Below are 25,011 nucleotides of genomic sequence, written 5' to 3'. Positions count from 1 at the left end.
GAATCAGCATTCAGCTAGCAAATATTCTCCTGTCAGCGCTGCATCTCTAGAGAAAAAGGAAGCCAGTGCTGGAAGTATAGTAAGAATTAAGTTCTCACCTCCATGTATTTTAAATCCTTCCAGAGGCACAGAGCTGGCTACATTTCCAATATGAATCAGCATATCTTCAGGAATTCCAGTTGGAGGGCAAGTCATGCTCTTTGGTTCCCCGTCCACATTGAAAAAACCTGAAACATGGCGAGACATGTTGAAAAAGTACAGAAACTTTTTCCAGAAAGATCCTGCTTGTTAGAGAAATCCCATCATGTGTAAGAAAAGTAATAACAAATTCCCCCTTTAGAAACACACAAGTGGGGACCTGGAACCAAATGCTAAACTGCACCCCCGGCCCTTAAGAAAAGTGTTCCTTTTTCGCCTGGCTAGAGGGCTAAACAGGCATTTGTAGTAGTTTTTGGAGTTCCTGGGGGCACGGGAGAGGGAGGGTACATCTTTTTATGGCTCATTTGTTTGCATGTAAAAATGGAACTTTATTCCAGCGTGGAGATCTGCCGAATTGGGAGTGGGGATTTCAGGCCAACCCTGAACTGGCAGAGTAATTTGGGGGAACTGAGAGGTGAAATGTACCCAACTCTCTTGGAAAGGAACAAATGCCTTCTCTTCTCTTTTGCTTTTTAAAAATACTGGTACGGAGGCAGCTTCCAGCCCCCCTCAATTTTACTTGTTTGTACACCTAGAAAAGCAGTCACTAGCATCATTTGAGGGTCATCTGAGGAGGTAAATATGACAGACGTTTTTGTACAGTTAAAAAGGAATGGGGGGGCAAAATAGCTGCTGTTTTTAAACAACAAGGGGAAGCAGAAGGGGAAGCTGACATAGGCCTAAATCTCATGAAATGCTAAGCCAAACCATGGCTAAGCATAAATGTGCAAGCATGTGAAGACTCACAGCAGAAACTGCAGCCACCTCGCTAACTGGAGCTAAGCCGTGGTTTGCTGAGACCCAGGCTCATGGCTTGTCTCCCTCAGAAAAACTATAGGCTGCATCTTGCAGCCACCGCAGAGAAGGGGAAAGGGGAGACAACCACATTCCCTCCTATCACAATAAACCATGTTTTACTGTGACATCGAAATGTAGCCAATGAGATTTACAGCAACACTTCCTACCTGGCCAAGGTGAATCAAGCCAGTGCTTAATGTGTAGGATTTTATTGTCTTTGGATCGAGAATAAGCTTCCTCACAAATCTTATCGTACTTTGCAATTTCTTCCTGTAGAATAGGGGCGAAACGTCATGTGACAAATACCACAGCGGGAATGCAGAAGGATAGGGAAAACTAAAATTCCATCAAAGCAGTAATATTCAAGTTTTTTATACCTAGCACAATTTTACAAGCAATTAGTTTTTTACCACTGCAGGAGGCAATGGAAGACAGGAGTGCCTGGCGTGCTCTGGTCCATGGGGTCACGAAGAGTCGGACACGACTAAACGACTAAACAACAACAAAGTTTTTTACCATATATTATATGGTTACAGTGGGAGTGGGGAGAATCCGGAGGACATTGGGCAGAAGCCACTTGTACAAACCTGCTCACAGGACTCTGGGGAGGAACAAGGATTTCCGAGTTCCTACAAAGCACGGAATGAATTTAGAAACAAGGGAAGCGATGATCACCAGAGGGTGGGGACAGGTATCATGGCCACCAAATCTGCAAATCCTTGCACTTTTCTATCATTGGTCTGCCAATAATAATAATAATTTCCCCAGCCACTCTGGGTGGCTGCCAACAGAATATTAAAAACACAATAAAACATCAAACATTAAAAAGATCCCTAAACAGGGCTGTCTTCAGATGTCTTTCAAAAGTCAGATAGTTGTTTATTTCCTTGACATCTGAAGGGCAGGCACCACTACTGAGAAGGCCCTCTGCCTGGTTCCCTGTAACCTCACTTCTCGCAGTGAGGGAACCGCCAGAAGGCCCTTGGAGCTGGACCTCAGTGTCCGGACTTAACAATGGGGGTGGAGACGCTCCTTTAGGTAAACTGGGCTGAGGCCATTTAGGGCTCAGCACCAACACTTTGAATTCTGCTCGGAAACATACTGGGAGCCAATGTAGGTCTTTCAGGACCGGTGTTGTATGGTCTTGGCGGCCACTCCCAGTCACCAGTCTAGCTGGTGGTAAATCACTCGTGATTCTCTTTTCTCTTTATTATTCAGCAATTACATACTACTCCTTTTTTATCAATGGAAAGATAATTTAATGAAGAATGTAATGCAATAACTTTTATGAAGGATTATTTATTACAACAGCAGTATAAAAAAGAAATGTGAAACACACAGAAAACGTGAGATCTATAGGTTAAATTGCCATGATGGCACTTTGAGATAAGTAAGTGGGTTTTGGGTTGCAGTTTGAGCACTCAGTCTCTAAAAGGTTCGCCACCACTGTCTTAGGAGCTTGGAGACAGAAAGGAAAATAAAAACGGAGGAAGAGGTTACAGATGGGAGATGTCTGGGAATCCCAAAGTCTAAACTCAGAGACCCAGGCTTATGTCTCGCAGCAGTACTCAGGATCCACCCTGGACCTCAGCCTATCACGTTTGCCTTCCTGTGTCAAATTAAAGCCCTTCGGGGCAGGAACATCTTTCTCAAAGGTCACACACAGTGATGGTGCAAAGAAATAACACAAAAGAAATTTCACTAGGCTCCTGCCCCATGCAAGATGAAGCCAGCTAGAGGCCTTTCCCTGAATACTCCTAATCTTCCAAATACTAAAAAAGGGTAAAGGTAAAGGACCCTTGATAGTTAAGTCCAGTCACAGACAACTCTGGGGTTGCAGCACTCATCTCACTTTACAGGCTGAAGGAGCCAGCGTTTGTCCGTTTCCGCAGACAGTTTTTCTGGGTCATGTGGCCAGCATGACTAAGCCGCTACTGGCGCAAGGGAACACTGAATCCTACCATTTATTCATTTCTAGGGTTTAGAGGTGTCCCCTGCAAATCCAAAACACTATTTTGCATGCATAGTTTTTACTGCTACTGCTGCTGTGAACCAATGCACCATTACATACTGCTCTTGCTCTTCATGTTTTTATTTTTTGAAATTACTGAGGCAACCAACCGATTTCCCCTAAGGATAATTTATTTGGAAGTATTCAGGAGTAAGTCAGAAGTTATTTCCAGACCTCGAAAAATTAAAACAAATCAAACCAGTTAAAATAGAAAGCTATAGCAGTATTACTTGTTACAAAACCAGCACCATGAATGGCCCTCTCCACTGCTAGCATTGTTACCTCAAACTCCTGCAGTGTCACAGTTCCATCAGCTATTAGCTTGTCGGCATACTTCTTCAGCACAGGCACCTGCTTGTGAATCTGCTTGTACATCAAAGGCTGGGTGAACATGGGCTCATCCATTTCATTGTGGCCCCGTCTTCGGTAACAAACCTACATATTTCAGTCAATGCAATGATCACAATGAAATGGGCAATAAAAAGAACAATTAAGGGCCTTCGTTGCTTTCTAAAGATCAGCCCTCTCTATAATTTACTTTACAGTTTGCAGTTCCCACCAGCTACGTAGTTCTTAAAAAATAATTTCGTTCCCGAAGCTGTTGCACCCAGTTCTGGAAAGAATTCCAGAGCAGCTGAAAGCTCAGTGAGCAGAATCGCCCCCCATTATTTTCCTGACTTAGCTCGCTCAGTCCTGACAGAAGTTTGGTAGTCTCCCTGACATCAGAAATCAAAACACCCAGGAATCTACAGCTAAATCCCTGTGCCAGAGGCCAGTGTCATCAGCTCCTGAATTAGGCCTGAGAATATTTTGTACTATTTGTTTGAATTAATATTTTAAAACTGTGAATCCCTTGGTGGGAGCTTTGGCAGAAAGGTCTATAAATGCAATAAAGGGATGGATGCTTCAAGCTGTTTAATCTTCTTCTTTGGAGAGTATACTTCCCCCAACATCCCAGGGATAATTCCTCCGGGATATCTTCCCAATTTGACTCTTGAGAGTTCCTAGAGACCAAAATGCATACAACACAAGAGGGTTTTTTTCTCCCTCCTTTCTTGTACTCTCTTACAAAAGCATAGTAATTAAGTATGGCCAGAAAGCAATAAAGGCACATAAGTCAGGTCTTTCTTTTTTTAAAGACTGTGGGATTGTGTAAATTAGTTTCAGAGCCCAGACAGAGTGCAAACCAAAAGGTTACAGATAGGAGTAACATTTTCCCTTATTATCTGTGAGGTGAAATACATTTTTAAGGGATTCAGATTCAGAGCACTATTGGGTCCTGTTCTTTTAGATGCTACAAACGGAAATGCACAATCTGTAATTGACACTATATCATCATATTCAGAACCTACTTCACTAAGTTAAAAGTCCAGGTTTAAAAGACTCTGTGTGCACATACTTCAAGTATTTCAACGCGTTACAGGGTTATGCAGATTTTCTCTTTCCACCACAGCTCCTCAACCTTCAATGGAGGCTGTTTCGGAGCCCCTCAACTTGCATGAGAGATTTGAAGGGGCATAAAGAGCTGTAGTGGAAAATGGATGCCCACCTAGCCCCATATGCAGGGAAGACCATTCAACAGTAAAGAATGACAGTACTTACCAGATCAATAACCACATCTTTATTAAAAGTGTTTCTCCAATCTGCAGCTACGTTGCAGACATACATCACTGCTTCAGGATCATCAGCATTGACATGGAAGATAGGTGCGTTGACCACGCGAGCAACATCAGTTGGATATGGCGATGAGCGAGCCATTCGTGGATCAGTAGTAAAGCCAATCTAAAACACAATACTTAACATGTAGTTTTTAGTGGCAGTGTTTCAAAGTGTGTTGAGAACTGACATTTCAGTTTACAGACTCGTTATTTATACAGCTATAAATGCTGTATAATGCTATGCTATGCTTTTCAGTTAGGAAGAACAAGTTCTGAAAGGTATCACATTTCATTCTTTTCTTACATACATTAACATTTTATTGGTGCTGGAGACAGGGAGGGCAAAAAGCCACCGCGTCATTTCATGGCGATTCATGACCAATTTCGACATGAGCAATAAAACACTTTGCCTTCTAAATTCAGAGTGACCCTGCATAAACAGCAGGAAAAAAAACTTTCTGTCTTCCCTTGGATTTTTTCCCAGCCTTTCTGGTAACTTTTTCCAAAAAGCCTTTAGTTTCCCTTCTCATAAAAGCTTCCTGTAGCCACAGAGCAACCCCTTGGTTCAAGGGACGAATGTAATGTGCTGTCCACTATGTATCATGAAGGCAACGGAAAAGCTTGCCAAAAGCTATTAAGGAAACCCAATTTCCTATTTCTGCTTTTTACCTGATTGTTGACCACAACATGAATGGTGCCATTGGTGGTATATGATGGAAGATCACTGAGATGAAAAGTTTCATAAACAACTCCTTGCCCAGCAAAGGCAGCATCACCATGTAAAAGTATAGACATAACCTAAGTGGAGAGGGAGTTAAAAATTACTGGTGCTATTCATCCGTCAACAAGTTTCACAAATCCCTAGTTTAATTCCCTTTCCCCCCTCCTAATGTTATGCAAGTTGTAAAGAATCTGATACGTCACTGAAACGATCAATAACTGATGCTATCTGGTCCACATCTGGCTCTCAAGAGGGCACATGGTCATCTAGGATCCAACTGAGGATTATGGATGGGAAAGATCTGTTGCAACACGGCTTGGCAGCAAGCCATTCTGCCAGCGGAGTTGGACTCTTGCTTTCAATCCCTTCTCAAAGTAGCCTTTCAACAAAACTTGTTTCTGACTGGACCTCTTTAAGAAACTGCCATTTTGAACGTTCATGGCAATTGAAAGTGATTAGCTTAAAATGAAAATGTGGGAGAAGCTACGTGTCTCAAAAATTTTCTACATCGACTCAACTGAAGTAAAAAAAAAAAAAAAGGATTCTGAAGACACAAGTGGCATCTTTTTATTTCAACAGCTGAAATCTACCACAGGCTATTAGAAATGAGGTCAAGCAGAAGTTATTATCCAGACAATGTTACCTTCTTCCCTTCAGTATCCCCTCGGTAAAACTGCTCAGCTTTGGTCTTCCCTTGTACGACAGGATCCACTGCTTCCAAATGAGATGGGTTAGCCACAAGTGATAGGGTGATCTTTTTGTTTGTTGCTCGGTTGATTCTCTCATGGTACATTCCCAGGTGATATTTTACATCCCCAGATCCCTAAGACACCAGAAACAAACACTCAAACACTATCTATCATCTCAATGGCTGGGTTCGTATTTAACACAAAATTATGGCTTATTTAGCTAGTCTATCTTATTTGCACCTCTAAATCCACAACAGCCAACTAAGGTCTGACTGGCGCCAACAATCTACCATAGGAAATTATGGTTTGAAGATGGCTTGTGACTCAGCTTGCGTCGTGTGATTTATCATTATATCTGAACTTGGTATCCTGACTTAATCTTATTTTGCTTTGTCACTGCACCTCTGCTGTCTGCCTGGCTACAGAGATGTGAGAGAAGAGTGGCTAGAAACCAGTCACACTGGGATGAGACGTTCAGTGGCACTTTCACAGATCTCTGTGCAGAAACCCCTCGATCCCATTTGGCAGCAGTCCCAGCAGAAATTACCTGTCACAATCTGACACACCTCGGGCTTGCAGGACAGTCTCCAGTGCTCTCCCAAGACACAGCCTGCAGAAACTACAACCATTTGAGATAATACCCCCAGCAAATGTTCCAGCTCCTCCCTTCGAGAGGTAGCGCCCAGATAGGAAGAGAGAACCTCCTGCATTTCTGAGATATTATATAACATCTGGAAGCCTTCAGAATACAGGTCTGAAGGAATCTGAGTATGACACACATAATTAGCCTTAACTCTAGTTTTAACGGGAAAGAATCCAACGGGAGAAAAAATGGCTAAATTAGTAATAATGGCCAATGAAATTGTATCTCACCTCATCAGCTGCTTCAAGCTTTGGGTCAAACTGACAAAAGATCTGTTCTAGATCCTTTCGGATAACATTGGCCAGCACATTCAGCCTTCCCCTTGGAGACAAAAAAAATTGGGTGAATGAACCGCACATAGGAGCAATAATAAGCAACTGCAAGTAAAATTACAGCTTCAGTAGAGTGTTGAATACTGAGTTCCAATTGTCTGGTTCATTTCCACAAACTTATCACCGTTTTATGTTTTGACTAGCTTCCCATTCAGTTTGTTTCAGCAACAACAACTTTATTTTTTATAGCACCTGAAAGTGTACAGGATTTGTTTGTGTGTGCTTATGAAATAAAGTGAAAACATTGCTCAAATTGGCTTACTTTTTAAAAAATAAATAAACAGAAACAAAAAAAATAGGGAAACTAAGGAATAAGAATATTGTGGAAATAGCAGTATGCTGAAACTTTAAAATGTAACTGTGTTAACAAATGTAACTATTACATGTTTTTAAATTGCACACTGCTGTGTGATCATGATCATTAAATTAAAATAGGCAAATAGTTACCTGTGAGGCATGCCCAATATAACATACTCAATTCCCATTTCACTAGATTTGTCAATGATGGTTTTCAGAGCTGGGATCATGACTTCACATCCTTCCAAACCAAAGCGTTTTTCTGACGACCATTTCCGAGCAAGGAAATCCTCAAATCTGTCCATGAAGATAGATTTAAGGGAGAGCACTTATTAAGGAAGTGAAGCAACAAGCAATAATTCTATGCTATTTAAAAAGAAAGAGGTAATAATGAAGAAAGAGAGAGGCAAACAGCATGAAACAATCAGCAAACTTAGGAATTTCACCGGGTAACACACCTGTCTAGACTGATGATATAATGCTTGGTTATCTGCCAGCAACAACTATACTGGAATACATTCCTTGAGAATCAATAACCAGAAAAATAAAGCTATCCTTTAGTGACAGATCTAAGTATATATATTTTTTAATGCAAGTGGGCTAGAATCAACGTACACAATTAAAAATTATTCTAACTAAAGCTCTCTTTTTTTAAACTAAACATTAAATGGGAAGAAATGTCTTTATGATCACTTTAGGAGCTAAAGCTACCAAGATTTTGTAAGAACCGTATATATCATGGGGCCAATTAATACTATGAATTACTTATTTCTTTAAAATTTTATCCTGATTTCTGTCTCTCATGGGGCTCTCCTAGTAAGCAGTCCAGTTAAACATACAGTAATACCGTATTGGCCTGAATATAAGCCTCACTTTTTACCCCAAATTCCGACCGTGAAAAGGGTGGCTTAAATTCGCGACCTTACAAAAATTGGCTTTTATGATATCACTGCTGAAACAGACATACGGTAAAACGGAACAGGTGTGAGTGCCTGTGGAATTTTAAGGGAGTGGATTATATTCAGGTATAGTGGTACCTCGGGTTAAGAACTTAATTCATTCCAGAGGTCCGTTCTTAACCTGAAACGGTTCTGAACCTGAGACATGCTTTCGCTAATGGGGCCTCCTGCTGCCGCTGCGCCACTAGTGTGCAATTTCCGTTCTTATCCTGGGGTAAAGTTCTTAACCTGGAGCAAGCACTTCCTGGTTAGCAGAGTTTGTAACCCGAAGCATCTGTAGCCCGAAGCGTCTGTAATCCAACGTACCACTGTATTGTCTTTTTTTCTCCCCCCCCCCCGAATTTTAAAGGTGCGGCTTATATTCGGGTGCGGATTATATTCGGGCCAATACAGTATTAGTTGTAAATCCCATAACAAACATCAGTAGCATGCTCATTGCCCCTAAATAGAAAATTGTGCCACGTCTACAGACTACATCTTACCCAGTTTTTCAGTTGGTAGAGCATGGGATTCTTAATATCAGGGTTGTGAGTTCAAGTCCCACTTTAGGCAAAAGATTCCTGCACTGTAGGGATTGGACTAGATAACCCTTGTGGTCCCTTCCAACATTACAATTCTATAATTCCATGCTTTCCTGGAATTAAGCTCCAATGAATTCAGTACTTCCAAATATTTACTTCCAAATAGACAGAGTTAGGATTATGCTGTCTGTTCCCAGTAAGCATACTTAGAATTTCTCTATTTATAAAACTGATAAAATCTTAAGGTACAAATTGGAAGTGATTAATTAAAATACCTTATTCTTTTGACTTGACAGATACTTAACATGAAGCTATCAAAACCTTAGGCCAGAGTCCCTCACACAGCATAATCTGGCAGAGACCAAGTAAAACCAAGGAGTTATGATTTACACCAACAGAGAACCTTTCCACATGGGAACAGTCTCAAGTTAAACAGTGACAACTCCAGTTGAGAACCATCATTCCTGCTGAACTTGAAAGTGAGATAGAATGACAGCTTTTTAGTTTCCTTTAAGCTGCATTTTATTATCCAAAGTTGCACAGTCTCTGCTTATATTACTTCCAGCTCTTCAATTTGGCACCCAGCAACTGAGTCAAAGTGCTCATCACTAATTTTTGAAGCTAGGTTCCTGATTATGCTATGAAGCAGCATGCACAAGTTACTGAGTTATAAAACCAAAGTCTCTCTTTTATTGACATGAGATTCAGTGATCAGATGAGGAAATTGGTATATGTGTTGGTCCCTGGTAACGCAAAGGATCTACTCAGTGAGCACACTTAAAACTGGCTCCCCACTAAACAAAAGGCAGCAAACTATCCCCTCCAGAGCACGCTCCCTGTAGGAAATCTCATTCACAAAACCATTTAGCCATGGTTAAGGGAAAAATCAGGGAATGCAGGTGGCGCTGTGGTCTAAACCAGAGCCTAGGGCTTGCCGATCAGAAGGTTGGCGGTTCAAATCCCCGCGACGGGGTGAGCTCCCGTTGCTCGATCCCTGCTCCTGCCAACCTAGCAGTTCGAAAGCACGTCAAAGTGCAAGTAGATAAATAGGTACCGCGCTGGCAGGAAGGTAAACAGCGTTTCTGTGCGCTGCTCTGGTTCGCCAGAAGCGGCTTAGTCATGCTGGCAACATGACCCAGAAGCTGTCTGCGGACAAACTCCCTCGGCCTATAGAGAGGAATGAGCGCCGCAACCCCAGAGTCGTCCGCAACTGGACCTAACGGTCAGGGGTACCTTTAAGAGAAAAATCAGCACTGACATCAGCAAAAAGCTAAACAGGATTTTTCTTATACCAGGGTCTGAAACTGCAGTTTAAAGTAGCCCAAATTCTGGGTTAAGAGAAACCCTGAGTATCTAGAAATACGTAGCCCCCTTTACAATTCCCAGAGTTCCTTGAGAAACAAGCAGGGATACTCCTAGCCTTTCATTATCTCCCTTAGCACAACATTCCTGTTGACCCAATTCTCCTTTCCTGTCTAACCCTTTCTTTTTGCAAATGGCAAAACTCCCAAATATTCAGTTCAGAATATGCAAGCTAAGTGATTTTATGCAGGACACGCAGCTTGCGTGATTTGAATGCAAAACATGAAAAAATATCTGTTACAGAATTTTTTATTTAGATTTTTGTCACAAGCTGTCTATCATTAGTGGGAGTGTGGCCATGCTATAGCTAGCATCTCTAGAAATTGCAGAGTGTAAAGGCAGTCCTTTCTAGTCCTTATTCTGAACAAGACAGGCAGACAGTGAGCTTCCTTCCTCTTCCTAGCATTTTTTCTGCATGAACAGGATATATCAGGCTCCTCCCTAGTTTTCTATGCAGATCGTTCTAGTTAACCAGTACACAATATGTACAGCAGGACACAATATGTATGTTGTGGAGGAAGGGGGGGGATGCACATATCAGGAAGATAAATGAGAAAACATTCTGTGTGGCAGACTGTTAACAGCCTGTCATTCAAACACCATGGTAACCTGTTTATTAAAAAGCATGTGGTTCAAATTCATTTCTCTTTTAATTAAACTTGGGCAGGAATTATATACTGCTGTCTCACTATATAAACATTGCCATAGAAAGCAAATGTTATATCCGAGTAACAAAGTAAAATATCTACCCAAATGCTCTAGAGCAGAACCAGTCTTAATGGTTATGTTCATGAACTGATGCGTGCCAATAGAACATGACCATATTTTTATCAGCTCCTTGCTTTCATGTTATTTATTATTATTATTATTTAATGCAACTAAAACATCCTTCCCCACTGCCATTCAAATGTTTTAACTACAGCTCCCCATAGCCCAAGCCAGCAAATAACAGATCTACACAGGACCCCATAGCCCAATAACTATTTGGGCAAAGCATCCTAGAACTGTTTTCTGGTAGTGACCCTAAGGGAGAAGCAATAGCACTGTAACGTAGTGCCTGCAGTTTCTAACCCCCTGAGTAGTTCCAGAAGAACATCAGGGTCAATGGCTTCAAAGGCCACTAAGAAATTAAGGAGAACCAACCGAGTTGCACTCCCCTGTCACTTTCTCAATAAAGGCCATCAATCAGGGTGGTCAAGGCTGTTTTAATGCTAAAATGGGGCCTGAAACTGAAACGGGTCTGGATAATCTGCTTCATCTAGAGAAGTAGTTTTCTAAAACCTCTGGCGCTAGGAGAGGACTCTTCAAGAGGGGCTGCACCATTATTTTAAGGCAGTGGCCGTAACCCCCACATAGTGAGATGCTAACCATTTTTTGGACCCATCTAGAATCCATATGAGTCCCCCTGCATCCTGACCCTTCCAGGGAGGAGGAAGAAGAAGACAGTACAGTGGAACCTCGAGTTGCGGACATAATCCGTCCCAGAGGCACGTCCGCAACTCGAAGCATTCGCATCCAGAAGTGCCATGTCTGCGCACGCGCGCGACATAATTTAGCACTTCTGTGAATGCGCGAGCGGTGGAATGCGGAAGTACCCGTTCCAGTACTTCTGGTTGCCGCAGGTCGTAAGGCGAAAAGACGCAACATGAAGCAGACACAACACGAGGTATGACTGTATAGATTTAGAACAGGGGTTTAGGGTGGTCGCAGCTCAGAAGCAGATGAGGGGGAAAGTTGGGAAATCATGGAAGAGCCAGAACAACACCCGGCTGACACATTGTCATTAGAAAGCATTCCAGACCCTCCATCTCCCAGAACCCGGCGAGCCTTAAAAGTAGGAGAGCAAAGAGCTCAAAGACAGAGGGCACTTAATGGCACCCATAGAGGAGATGATGAGAATGACAAAGAGGGAAAGACGGGGGGGAGGTAGAGATTCACTTGGGACAACACCATTATCCAAGAGGCTGGGTTCTATAAAGATTGAAATAAAAAAGGACTGTAAGAAATTTTTCCTTGTCTTTTTAATTCCTGGGCAGCCAGCTGGGAGCCGCTGACAGCACCCTGACAATATCACTCCTTCCCAACATACCTTGTTGACCGCACCAATCTAGCCAACAACGTCCGTTTTTCATCATTGCTGAATTTCATGACACCTGGAGTCTCAAACTTCTGCCGGATCCAATCACACTGTTCCACATCATTAATAAACATAAATTCCAGCCCAATGTGTTGACAATATGTGTTCTGGATGGTAAAATGATATATTAAAAACATGAAAAAGTTTAAAAGGTGGCAAAGACAGAGTATAAACTATGCTTAAAAGGTACTTTTCTTTCCACCCAAGGAACTAGCTCCTCATAAGGGCTAGTACAGATGCAGGAGTACACAAGCCCATGACCTAAACCAGTCAGCATTTGGAAACTATTAGTTTTCACAAGCCTTCCTGGTAGAAATCAATTAAATACTTCTAGACATCCCCCCCAAAATAACAGAATTTACATAAGGAATACACATATATGCACTACACAAAGGAACCATAATGGACCATATACTTTGGCTATGAGGCTCCAGGTTTAATCCTAGCTACCTTTTACTAAAGTCCCTCAAAACAGAAATGGCGCAAGGCACTCTTACTTGGAAAACCGGATTAAGAATCTATTAACAAAACTGGGCCAAACAGATCTACCTCTTCTGCATTCCACAATTTGATAATGAGCAACAACTCAACTGTGGCCAATGCCACGTCTTAAAAGTCCTCCCCGCCCCCAAGGTGAAGGCCTACATTAGCAACTGGTCCAAGAAATGATCAGACCAGAGCCACTCATCTGGTTACTAATACCTCCTCAAACCTTAGACAAGTCTTCAAGTCTATACTTAAATGATACCACCTGCTGCATGACATCCTCAGATTCTGTTGGCATGTCATTGATTTTTATTTCTAGTTGGAAGCACTTCTTACACTGTAACAGGGCACTCCACATATAACTTTTCCCTTGCAATGTACATCTGAAGCATTTGGAAGATTAAATAATGTTAATCTTTTTTTTCCAGCATGCTGTATTTTATACAACTCCAGGGAATGAAGATTGATAACTGGACAACTGAACTCCCTTTAGGAGGAATCAATGATACAGGATGTCATTGTACTTACCTCCAGCCGTTTGATGATCTCTCGTAAGGAAAGCATGGTCTCATTGCCTCCAATGAAGGTGGTTGTGGGCAACTGGAACACTTTGTCCAAGTCAGATTCATATAAGCCATAAAACCCTGTGGTATACACATTATTAGTGAGAAGGCAAGAACAAAAGTTCAAAACTCAAACATTGACTCTACAGAGCCACATATACCTCATTAATTTGGTGGCCTTAAGATACAAATAATGCAATTTGGTACATACCTGAAAATATCAGAAACTTTGTTTTGTTTTTTTTAATAAATATTTATTAGGGTTTAAAATACAAATAGATATAATAAACAATATAACATATGTCTTAACATAGTTTCACATCTTCTTTGGACTCCCTCACATCTCCCGCTCCCACTTTCATCGTTATAGCTTTTTGCCAGCAATTTATCATCTTGTTTGTATTCTTATGTCCCATCTGTTTATTTTAATCTTGTAATTCTCAAAAAAGTTTATATTTTTCTCAATCTCACTTATCATCTTAAATCATCTAATTTAGTGGTGCTCAATTGTTTATGATCTAGCATCCTGCTTAACATTCACTCAAATTACAGTATTTTTGTAGATAAATCTTGAATTTCTTCCAGTCCTCCTCCATCCTCTCCTCTCCCAGGTCACGGATTCTGCCGGTCATCTCAGCCAGTTCCATATAGTCTATCAGTTGCATCTGCCATTCTTCCAGTGTGGGTAGATCTTGAGCTTTCCAGTGCTTTGCGAGAAGTATCCTTGCTGCTGTTGTTGCGTACATAAAAAATGTCCGATCCTTCTTTACCACCCCTTGGCCGACAATACCCAAAAGAAAGGCCTCTGGCTTCTTTGTGAAGGTATACTTAAATACCTTTTTCAGTTCATTATAAATCATTTCCCAGAACGCCTTCACTTTAGGGCAGGTCCACCAGAGGTGGAAGAATGTTCCTTCACTCTCTTTACATTTCCAACACTTATTATCAGACAGGTGGTATATTTTTGCAAGTTTGACTGGGGTCATATACCATCTATATATCATTTTCATTACATTTTCTTTCAAAGCATTACATGCAGTAAAGTTCAACCCAGTACTCCACAGCCTTTCCCAGTCCTCAAACATGATATTATACCCAATGTCCTGCGCCCACCTTATCATAGCCGATTTAACCATTTCATCTTGTGTATTCCATTTTAACAGCAAGTTATACATCCTTGAAAGTACCTTAGTCTTTGGTTCTAACAGTTCTGTTTCTAGTTTCGATTTCTCCACCTGGAACCCTAGTTTCTTGTCATTTTTAAAAACTTCTTTAATCTGAGCGTAATGTAACCAGTCTCGCACTTTATCCTTAGATTTTTTGCTGTTATGTTTACCCCTAGGTACTTAACCTTTTTAACCACATTTAGTTCTGTCTCTTTCTGAAACCGTTCTGACTCTGTATCTGTCAAGTTTTTCCCCAAAACCTTAGTTTTCTGTTTATTTAATTTGAATCCCGCCACCTGACCAAAATCATGAATCAGTTGTAATACTCTTTTCGTACTAGACTCTGGCTCCTGCAGGGTCAAAACCAAGTCATCTGCAAAAGCTTTAAGCTTATATTGTTTCTCTCCGACCTGAATTCCTTCCACCAACCGGTCCCCTCTAATCATATTCAGGAGCGAAAATATCAGAAACTTTGAGGGCAAAAATTTTCAAGGTATCTTAAAGATGCAAGTTAACAGGAGATGAACCAATGAAGTCTAATAGCCTTGGCATGAACACACATGCATTCTTGTTGTATCTTTGCCTTTTTGTGTGTGTGTTTCATCCTTATTTTCATGCCCATTTTTATTAACCTATCAGCATTTAGGAGCCAGGCATTTGTTTTGCAACATCTCTTAAAATTCATGCCAAGTTCTTGCAAATAATCATTTTTAAAACTATGTTGGCCACTTGTGCTTTTATAACGAGAATGAAAATGCCATTTTCACATCTTCCTCATATATGTAACAATTTAACATAAAATAATACATAAAGTTAGAGGACTCTCTCATTAAAGACGAGTTGCCTGCTCCGCTGCAAACAGGAGCGACTATGCAGTTTTGCAGTGCTCACCTGACTGCCTGTTGCACTTAAAACATGATACATGCTCCTCACCGTGGATATTAATTTACTGCCAAGGAGTTAAAATTCTCACCTAGTTTATCTATAGTAGTGATTAAATCTGAGGGGATGAATGAATCCAGGTCAGCATCCAAGATTCCTAAGGGATCCAACTGAGCCACATGGTGTCCACGGATCTGCATAGGTTGAAGTGGGTAAGAAAGGCAGTATGAAAGGGAAAAAAGAAAACATTGTGACTCAAAAGAGAGAGCTCACCAGTTTTGTGCCCTCCCACAGCTCACCCATAGAATCATTTTCTAGCCAGTTCCAGGTTGCGGCAATATGGTCACGCACATATTGAACAAGCGTAAAACGGTTGTTGCCTAAAAAAATATACATTCAATGCATATGATTTTTCTAGAAGAACAAAGTGGCCAAAGAAAGTTATCTTCCCCTCATCACCCTGCTTAAAAAAAATAGGTAATAACATGCCTTAAAGAATGCTCAAACTGTGGACAGCCTGTCTATAGTGGCGTTAGAAGTTCAGAATTGTTAGAGATCCTAAAACAATTACACTCAAGTAATTCTGGTCTAAACGCGGGTGGCGCTGTGGTCTAAACCATAGAGCCTAGGGCTTGCCAATCAGAAGGTCGGCGGTTTGAATCCCCGTGACGGGGTGAGCTCCCGTTGTTCAGTCCCTGCTCCTGCCAACCTAGCAGTTTGAAAGCACAAAGTGCAAGTAGATAAATGGCGGGAAGGTAAACGCCATTTCTGTGCACTGCTCTGGTTCGCCAGAAGCGGCTTAGTCATGCTGGCGACATGACCTGGAAGCTGTCTGCGGACAAACGCCGGCTCCCTCAGCCTATAGAGCAAGATGAGCGCGCAACTGGACCTAACGGTCAGGGGTACCTTTACCTTTCTCCCCCCAATATTTTATTCAAGTTGGCACCCTTGCCACATGCTGTTTCATACAGAAGTCAACCATATTCTTGTCCAAATCCCACAACCAGGGCCTGAAGGCAACAGCTCCTCCCTGTTGTTCCACCCCTGAAAATGGTATTCAGAGGCATACAGAGAGGATTGTCTGTAGCCATCATGGCTGTTATAATTGTTGGACTTATTCTCTATTCATGTCTTGCATGCTCTTTTAAAGCCATTCAAGCTAGTGCCTGTCACCGCATCTTCTTGCAGCAAATCTGCCTGCTTAACTGCTGCTTAATTGCTGAATATAGGCTTAATTATGGTAGTTTCTAAGCAGTATATACAAAAAGTATAAAATGAATTAAAATTAATCATAAAACAGAAAAACCTTTGCCAAAGTACTATGCACATAAATATACAGTGGTGCCCCGCAAGACGAATGCCTCGCAAGACGGAAAACCCGCTAGACGAAAGGGTTTTCCGTTTTTGAGCTGCTTCGCAGGACAAATTTCCCTATGGGCTTGCTTCGCAAGACGAAAATGTCTTGCGAGTCTTGAGATTTTTTGTTTCGCTTTCCCCCCCCTTTATCTAAGCCGCTAAGCCTTTAATAGCCTTTTAGCAGCTAATCCGCTAAGCCTTTAAGCCTTTAATAGCCGCTAAACCGCTAATAGCGCTAATCCGTTAAGCCGCTAATAGGGTTGCTTCGCAAGACGAAAAAACCGCTAGACGAAGACACTCGCGGAACGGTCTTGCGAGGCACCACTGTATGTGCTTCATAGGGATCATCATCTGAACAATTATTTGCAACTTTTATTTATTTTACTGGTATTGTATTCATTTCTAAAAATGCAAGTTCTTCAGTAGGGAAAATGTAACAGTAAGTAAAAAAAAATCATCCCACCTTACTGGTCAAATGCAATACTCCCTCTGCTACACACCTTTACACAGCTTGATAAAAAATAATCATGATATCCCAATCCAAATCTAGCTGTTATTTTAAAGAAGTGTGGCCAGCGCTGGCAGATGGGGATTGGGTGCTCATCCAACTGAAAAGCAGTGTAGCATGAATAGATGGCACCCACACTTAGATGCACATGAGATTTACGCCTGTGGTTCCTGATCCAGCAGATGATGCATATACCTAACCAGCCTACCATACAAGGCAGTCTCCCTGCATGTGCATTTCTCTTAGCTTGTTCAGTATATAAGTGGCTTGAATGTCAATTTCCCCCCTTTTTTAGTGAAAAAATATTTTGAAAAATGAGTGCTTGATTCAAAAGATGTAAAGGGTTCTGGCTGATCTCTCTGTTATTGCATATAAGTAATGAGAAGCTGAAGAATACACACACACATATGAGAGAGCCTCACCAAGTCACCTGAACAAACCTGAGTAAGCTTGCTTGCAGCCCTGAAGGAATCTTGTTTTGCCGCTGCAGTTTTCAGGGACTATCAGTGAGCTAAAAATTCTTGGACAGAAACTTATTTGGAGAAAAACTATATCCCTTAAAGCCATGCTTTCCTTTTTCTTTTTTAAATAATTTTTATTGTTTTACAATTTTATATTCAACACAATCATTTTTATCACAAAAAGTATATCTAAATCCCTACCCCCTCCCCATGACTTCCTTCAACTTCCTCTTCTGGTTCTTTAAATATTTACTTATCCTGACTGTTTATTCTACCTTAATTTTTTAATTTGATATTGTTGCAATCTTCTCACTTTTGTACCATACTTTTTCATATTACACCTTGCCCTTTATTATTTTCCCATTCTTACATCTTTACTTTCATGCTTGTTTTCTTAACTGTGTTTACTCAAACCCTGCTAGTGAGTCCACTTCGTTACAATATTTCTGTAAATATAACATATACGGTTCCCAGTCTTTAAAGTCTCTATTGTCCTTGTCTCTTAGTTTTCCAGTTAGTTTCACCATTTCAATATACTCCATCAGTTTTTCTTGCCATTCTTCTTTTGTTGGTATCTTGTTGTCTTTTCATCTTTGGGCTAGTCACATCCTAGTCACTGTTGTAGCATACATAAATAGTCTTTTCCACTCTTTTGGCAAGTCTTGACCTGTAATACCTAGCAAGAAGCCTTCTGGTCTTTTAACAAAAGTTATCTTAAACATTCTTTTCATTTCATTATAAATCATTTCTCACTAGTTTTTGATTCTTTTGCAATTCCACCACATGTGATAAAAGTGCCCTCCTTCTCTTTACACCTCCAACACTTGTTGAAGCTTGCTCTATTAAAGCCATGCTTTTCAGTGTAGGAAAGCTGAATGAACACTTTGCAGATCCTTCTGCTGAAATGCCCCTACAAGCTGCAGAGGATTCTGGGGAGCATTTAAGGGGATGCACACTTGGCTCATGCCCTGGTCCCATTCAGACCTGCTGGAACTCATTGTTGAGCAATGTGAAATGAAGAGCATAGTTTAGCACACGGTTCACACTTGCAACTGTGCGTTAGTCCTGTTCAAGTGTTCCTAAATTTTATCCAATTCTGTTCGCTTCTGGCGAAACAGAGCAGCACATGGAAACGCCGTTTACCTTCCCACTGGAGCGGTACCTATTTATCTACTTGCACTTTGACGTGCTTTTGGACTGCTAGGTGGGCAGGAGCTGGGACCGAACAACGGGAGCTCACCCCGTCATGGGGATTCGAACCACCAACCTTCTGATCGGCAAGCCCAAGAGGCTCAGTGGTTTAGACCACAGCGCCACCCGCATCCCTTATTGGGGGGGAAGGTAAGCATAATTGATCACATGATCACACCTTTGAATGGCAATGTTCATCAACTTGGGGGGGTGTCCCCCTCAAATATTTTATTGCGGAGGCTGAAGGGACCTTGGCCCCTAGGAGTTGGCTCCCATGGCACGTGTCATTAAATGGACCTTTGATCCAATTCAGCAGGGCTCTTCTTACTTAAGGGCCAATTGTTGCAAACATTTATTTTTTATTTTTAAAAATTCAGAGTTGCAGTCAAAGTAGCACTAAGGAGATAAATCCACCAGTGCAAGCATTTCTGCTTGCCAAACAGAACAATATTCCCTCTACTCCCCCACCATGCACTGTTCTGGGAATTCTCTGAATTCTCAAGAACAAGTTTGGGGGATGGGGTGGGGGAGTCCTGCTACACTAGTAGGGATCGTTGCACAACAATTTAGGCAAATACAGTCCTTAATTCTCAGTACTAGGCAGAAACAGACAGCATAAAGTAAGCATGCAGTAAAGATCTCCCACAAATATTTTCCACAGACCTTTTATTTTTTTTAATCGGCTTTTGTCCTGACTAATTGCAAAGTCCAAGGGGGAAAAATAAAGACAGAAGAAACAATAATTCTGCATATAGTACAACATTTCAATGATCTTCTGCTAATTCATCTTTTTAATAAATGGCGATTCTCCTATGACAGAATGCAAGTCATTTGTTTTGGCTGTATTTTGTAACAAAAAGGCCTTCTGCATATCAAAAACCTCCAATTAATACACACATTGACAGTATGTGTGTATAAAGCAAAGTTAGCGGGAGTTATTGCAGCATGCTAATTTATCATTCAGAGAGCAATACACAACAGCCGCGAAAACAGTTCAATTTTTTAAAAAATTAGTCAGGGGGTCCCGTGCAAATCACTTGTCTGACAATATTCTGGTTGCTTTTTAGATTAGCATTGACAAAGAATCTATAAGAATAGAAATTTAAGGGGATTCACAAACCAAAAATGTTTCATTTGGGGGAGGATGTGGATGATGCAAAATATTGTATGCACAAACAGCTCTGAGTCCAGAATAAAGTGTTGTGTGGACATGCCCTTAAACACCTATGAAGAAGCAGCTCCTTAGCTGCGTATTATTTACAAAACGCTGTTTTAAGCAAACACCCTCAGCTGCTGCAGGCGAATTTCTGTACACTGACCTGATATGCTCTGATCAATGACTGCACAGCCAGATGATCCTCAACCAGTTTCTCGGCTTTCGCAGGTGACTTTGTCAGTCCATGGCTTTGGACAAGGGATGTTTTGCTTCCTGAAAGGTCCGGTAAAGGACTTTGAAAGGCTTGTCCAGGAAGGGCTCCAGCGGTAGCATTTCGGAAAAATAAATCCCATGACTAGACAGGGTGGGGGGGAAAGAGAGAGGAAGAAGCGGGGGAAACAGGAAATAGAAAGCTATTATAGCCCTAAGAAGTTTGAAAAGAAAACAATACAGGTGATAAATTCAATCCCTTCATTTCCTTGTCCCTAATTCTTTTTGCTATCCCTCTCTATTATCTAGCTCTTAAACCAATATTTCACTACCATCCCCACTCAAAGTACAGTGGTACCTCAGGTTAAGTACTTAATTCGTTCCGGAGGTCCGTTCTTAACCTGAAACTGTTCTTAACCTGAAGCACCTCTTTAGCTAATGGGGCCTCCTGCTGCCACTGCGCCACCGGAGCACTTTTTCTGTTCTCATCCTGAAGCAAAGTTCTTAACCTGAAGCACTATTTCTGGGTTAGCGGAGTCTGTAACCTGAAGCGTATGTAACCTGAGGTACCACTGTACTATGGGGCTCCTCTTTGTAGCTGCCTGGAGCCCTGCAAGAGCATTCTTCTTAGGGATTAGTGATACACTGCAACATTTTGTTGCAGGTCTCAGTGATAAGACAAAAATAGTTAAAAGGTAAGTCTTAGGTAGCAAGATGGCTTACAAGATCCTTTTTTTCAGACCTGGGGCGAACAACTACTGATTTAAACAAGTCAGTATACTAATAAAATTTGGGGGGAGGGACTGTGCTGTCAGAAAGCTCCCGAAATCATGGACCATAAGGAACACAATCTACTCATCTGTATTGTCCTATATTTTGTAAATGCCCCCAACATTTGTGCAATGTGCTCTAAAGTGCTGCTGCCTGAGTGCAGGAAGAAAGACCTGCTCCCCGCTGCCAGGCATATTTATACCTGACCTAGAGGGAGGGGCCCAGACTCACCTTGAACAGCTAAAAGACGCTCCTGGGAGGCTGAAGGGACATTGCTGGCTCAACTCCTAGGGTTGGGGCAACTGGCTAAAATGTTTTAAAAGGTTCTAATTTTGGCTCCTCTGTTTCATTTTTGTCAGGTTGGTGTTGGTTAAATGTTTAGTTGGGGTTGGTGGTTACTTTAATTTGGGTATAACTGTAAACTGTTTGTTATTATTGTTACTGGTTTTTATTGATTTATTGGTTTGTTTGTTGCTTGTATAGGATATATTGTTTTTTAATGTTTGATGTTTTGTTGTTTTCATATGTTGTAACCTGCCCAGAGTGGCTGAGGAAACCCAGCCAGATGGGCAGGATATAAATTATTATTATTATTATTATTATTATTATTATTATTAAAGCGAGCAATAAGAAACAGCATATGAAGGTCACATCATACATTCATTTTAAGTGAGAAAGCTGGCCAGGAAGGGTGGGAAGTGGGCAGATTATTTTTTTCACTGTACCAATTTTAGGCCGGCACAGCAAAGCCCCCTTTCCAGCTGCTGGCCCAGTTTAAAATCCAGTAGATCCATGTCTGGCTCAGCTCTGGCTTTTTCCAAACCGCTAACACCCCATATTTAGGCCCTCTATGGGCCATAGAACACTGTTGGGCGTAGTGCTTCCTCCACTGTACTTCCTGCAGCTGCAGCAGCGGTCTCTAGAAGTAGAACACCACCACCGGTACAGGCCAGCAGACAAGGACATCTGCTGAATCATCAACCCCTCCAACAGTGCAGATTGGGATTAGGACTGAAGCCTGGAGCCAGAATACAACTGTTTATAAAATCCAGTGTTAAGAATGGCTCCCCTGAAAAGCTGATTTCGTGTATTTCAGTTATGTTTTCTTACTGCCCAGTGGTGATGACTAAAACACTGCAATGTTAGCTGTTTGGCTTTTAACCATCATTACTGTTGAGTGTTAGGTATAATAACTTGTTTATTATTTTTTTACAAAAAAAACCCCAGCACTCATCTCCAAGCAAACAATATCAAGGAAGTCATTACGCTCTCATGGTAGACTGGTTGCATACAGGAAAACATGACAACTGTTGTGTATTCAATAGACAACCAAGCAGTTTTTTTCAATTAATCTTGTGATAGCAATAGCTGAGCCTTGTCAAGTCTCTTCTTTATGATCTATGGCCCTGACACCATTCTATGAGCAGAAATAATGACACCTTTCTCGGGGCTTGTATCATTTCATTCCTAGAGTCATTTCAGATGCTACTTTGCACTAGTGGAGCAAAGGATTAGTAGGGACAAGAGAGGAAAGAGCAAAGAGCACTGTAAGAAAAGCTAACCCAAAAGATCAGCTAGGGAAAAGGTAGTTCTAGAAAATGCTTTCTAGGTTACAGCCCAATCCAAAATCTGTTTACTCAGATGTTACTCCCATGGGCACCTATTTCCTGGTAAAGTGCTTAGGACTGCAGTCCTCTTAGTAGGTGTGAGAGATTTTATTTGCCTGTTGCCCAATGGCCATTACGAAACACCGGAACAGTAGAAGTACCTACAATACCAAGTTGGCAGCAGATATAAACTCCTGCTAGGGAAGCAGGGGGAAAACCTAGCACTAATATATAACACTAAAAATTACCAAAAAACAAACTGAGATTAACATCAAAATACTATGCGGATGGTCTTTGCAATTCAGGGTATAGATTTTTAGAAAATTGCAGTGAATTTTTCGATCTACTGCTGCAAAAGTGGCAACCTTGTTTGTTATTGTTTTATTGTTGTCTGCCAACAGATCAAAACATACACACATACACACACACACACACACACACACACACACACTCTTATATGGCCAACATAAGCTTTAATTAAAAAAAAAAAATACAATCAAAGCTTACATTGGCCACTCTGGAAGACATACAGAGAGTAGAATACAAATCATCTAAATAAAGTGAGGTCTAGCTCAAACATGAGGGACATAATTGGACAAAATTGTGCAGGGTTCCACACACTTGTCATTTTGTTTAAACTGGAGTGTTACACTTACGTGTGTAACTAGGACTCTATGGGCTGGGTATGCGAACACTGCATTTATTAGGTGTAGGTGCACCATTCAAATGAGCATATTGTGGAGCAGGATTGTTTTTTAATTGTCAGGCATCAGGCTTGAACGTGCCTTTCTCTGAGCTCAGCAGGACTGACTTCCATGTATGTTTTTACAGGCTGGAGGTATAGCTTTGGACTGTAGCAGGAAATGCAGTTACATGCTAGCATGCAAATGCTAGTAGGAAAAAAAAAATACAGTCAAAAAACATGTTTGACAAATCATTTGCTAACTGATTCAGCTGTATTTATGTGATGCTTTGACCTATTGTTTTTAAACGAGCCTTAGCACTGCCAGGCTCTTCATTACATGGGTTTACTCTTACTTGGCTTAAATATACAAAGTTCCTCTAACCAGCTTTATTGATACTTTTAATAAATCCAGTAACCTGGGCAAGGTGACAGAAAGTTACTCAACCTTAGAGCTCCAAGTGATTACAAGCCTTGCTTCTGACAACTATTAACGAAGTGTTTTCAGTTTAGCTCTATACCATGCTTTTTATATCCATTTATCTCCACTGACGTTCATCCCTTAGCTTTATTAGCCCAAGCCATTTATTTTTGTCCTGTTAATCACCAGTTACAAAACACCTAGGACGATATCCAAAAGCAAGCCACAGCTTTAAAACACATGTATTCACACAAGCATAGAAACACACACATGCAGAGACAGAGAGAGAGAGAGAATCAAACACACAAATTATCACAATATTTAGCCGTAACTTTTTAAAAAACCAACCCACTATCTTCTGCAATAGTGACACAGGAGGGACTATTGCACAGTCTGGCTTGCAGGCCCACTATCTCTGTCCAGCAGTGACACAAACATCTGTATCAGTATATTTACTTAAAATATTTCTGAGCTGCCCTTCCTCAAAAGATTCCAAGGAGATGTTCAAAACCGTGAATAAAACTACTCACATATTTTTAACACACTTTTTTTATTAAAGTAACAACAAGCAGGATAAGAAGCAGACAAAAATAAAACACAATTAAGACTAGGGTAAAGCAGTTCTAACCAAAAGGTCATCTAAAATGCTGGCAGGAATACAAAGGTAAGCTGACACCAGTGCTTTTTTTCAAGGGGTACTCAAGAGTATACAGTACTGGCACCTTTTTTTTGTTGTTGTTGTTAAAAAGTATGGCACTTACTGTAACAACTTCATGGTGAGTACCGGCACCTATTTTTCTAGAAAAAAAAGCACTGCCTGACACTAAAAAGACTGTAACATCAGTGCAGAAATGTTTCTTTGGAGCACCATCACAAAAAAGTCCTCTACTTTCTAAATACATAATGAACCTCTGCTGCAGAGGGTACTCAAAGAAAGGCCCCTGCAGAAAATCTTAAGACAAGGACCCAGATGCCCAAGGAAGCACCCCATCTCAAAGCTGGCTTCAAGAGAAAGCACCAGGAGCTTAAAGAAGACTCAGGAGCAAATGAGGAACAAACGCTATTCTTTCATGAAAGGTGCAGCATGAAAAATCCTGGCTATACCAGTGAAAATTCTGGCAGCCATGTTCTGCAGAAACCTGGCAATCCATTTCCAGTTGACTCAGATCCCTAAGTGAAGATTATGCTATGCCAGGGGTCAGCAGGGCTTACAGGGCATGGGCCG

At 41.2% G+C, this 25,011-nt stretch overlaps 1 protein-coding gene across 2 annotated transcripts in view; it reads right to left on the bottom strand.

Annotated features, from left to right (window-relative positions):
• Nucleotides 1-25,011, bottom strand: part of OGDHL (oxoglutarate dehydrogenase L) — a 64,041-nt gene that overhangs the window by 28,506 nt on the left and 10,524 nt on the right. For both annotated transcript variants that reach the window (XM_081004909.1, XM_081004908.1), the window contains exons 3-14: nt 20,259-20,450; nt 15,515-15,617; nt 13,341-13,456; nt 12,279-12,433; nt 7,498-7,644; nt 6,949-7,039; nt 6,030-6,209; nt 5,335-5,463; nt 4,610-4,789; nt 3,290-3,442; nt 1,164-1,266; nt 99-227 (exon numbers count right to left, since the gene is read on the bottom strand). In XM_081004909.1, coding sequence (XP_080861035.1) covers nt 99-227; nt 1,164-1,266; nt 3,290-3,442; nt 4,610-4,789; nt 5,335-5,463; nt 6,030-6,209; nt 6,949-7,039; nt 7,498-7,644; nt 12,279-12,433; nt 13,341-13,456; nt 15,515-15,617; nt 20,259-20,450 — 1,678 coding nt within the window. The remainder of the gene's footprint in view (nt 1-98; nt 228-1,163; nt 1,267-3,289; nt 3,443-4,609; nt 4,790-5,334; nt 5,464-6,029; nt 6,210-6,948; nt 7,040-7,497; nt 7,645-12,278; nt 12,434-13,340; nt 13,457-15,514; nt 15,618-20,258; nt 20,451-25,011) is intronic.

Source organism: Podarcis pityusensis, assembly GCF_964106645.2.
Source record: "Podarcis pityusensis genome assembly, chromosome: 5".
Classification (NCBI taxonomy): Eukaryota; Metazoa; Chordata; class Lepidosauria; order Squamata; family Lacertidae; genus Podarcis; species Podarcis pityusensis.
This window is presented reverse-complemented; position numbering and strand designations above follow the sequence as displayed.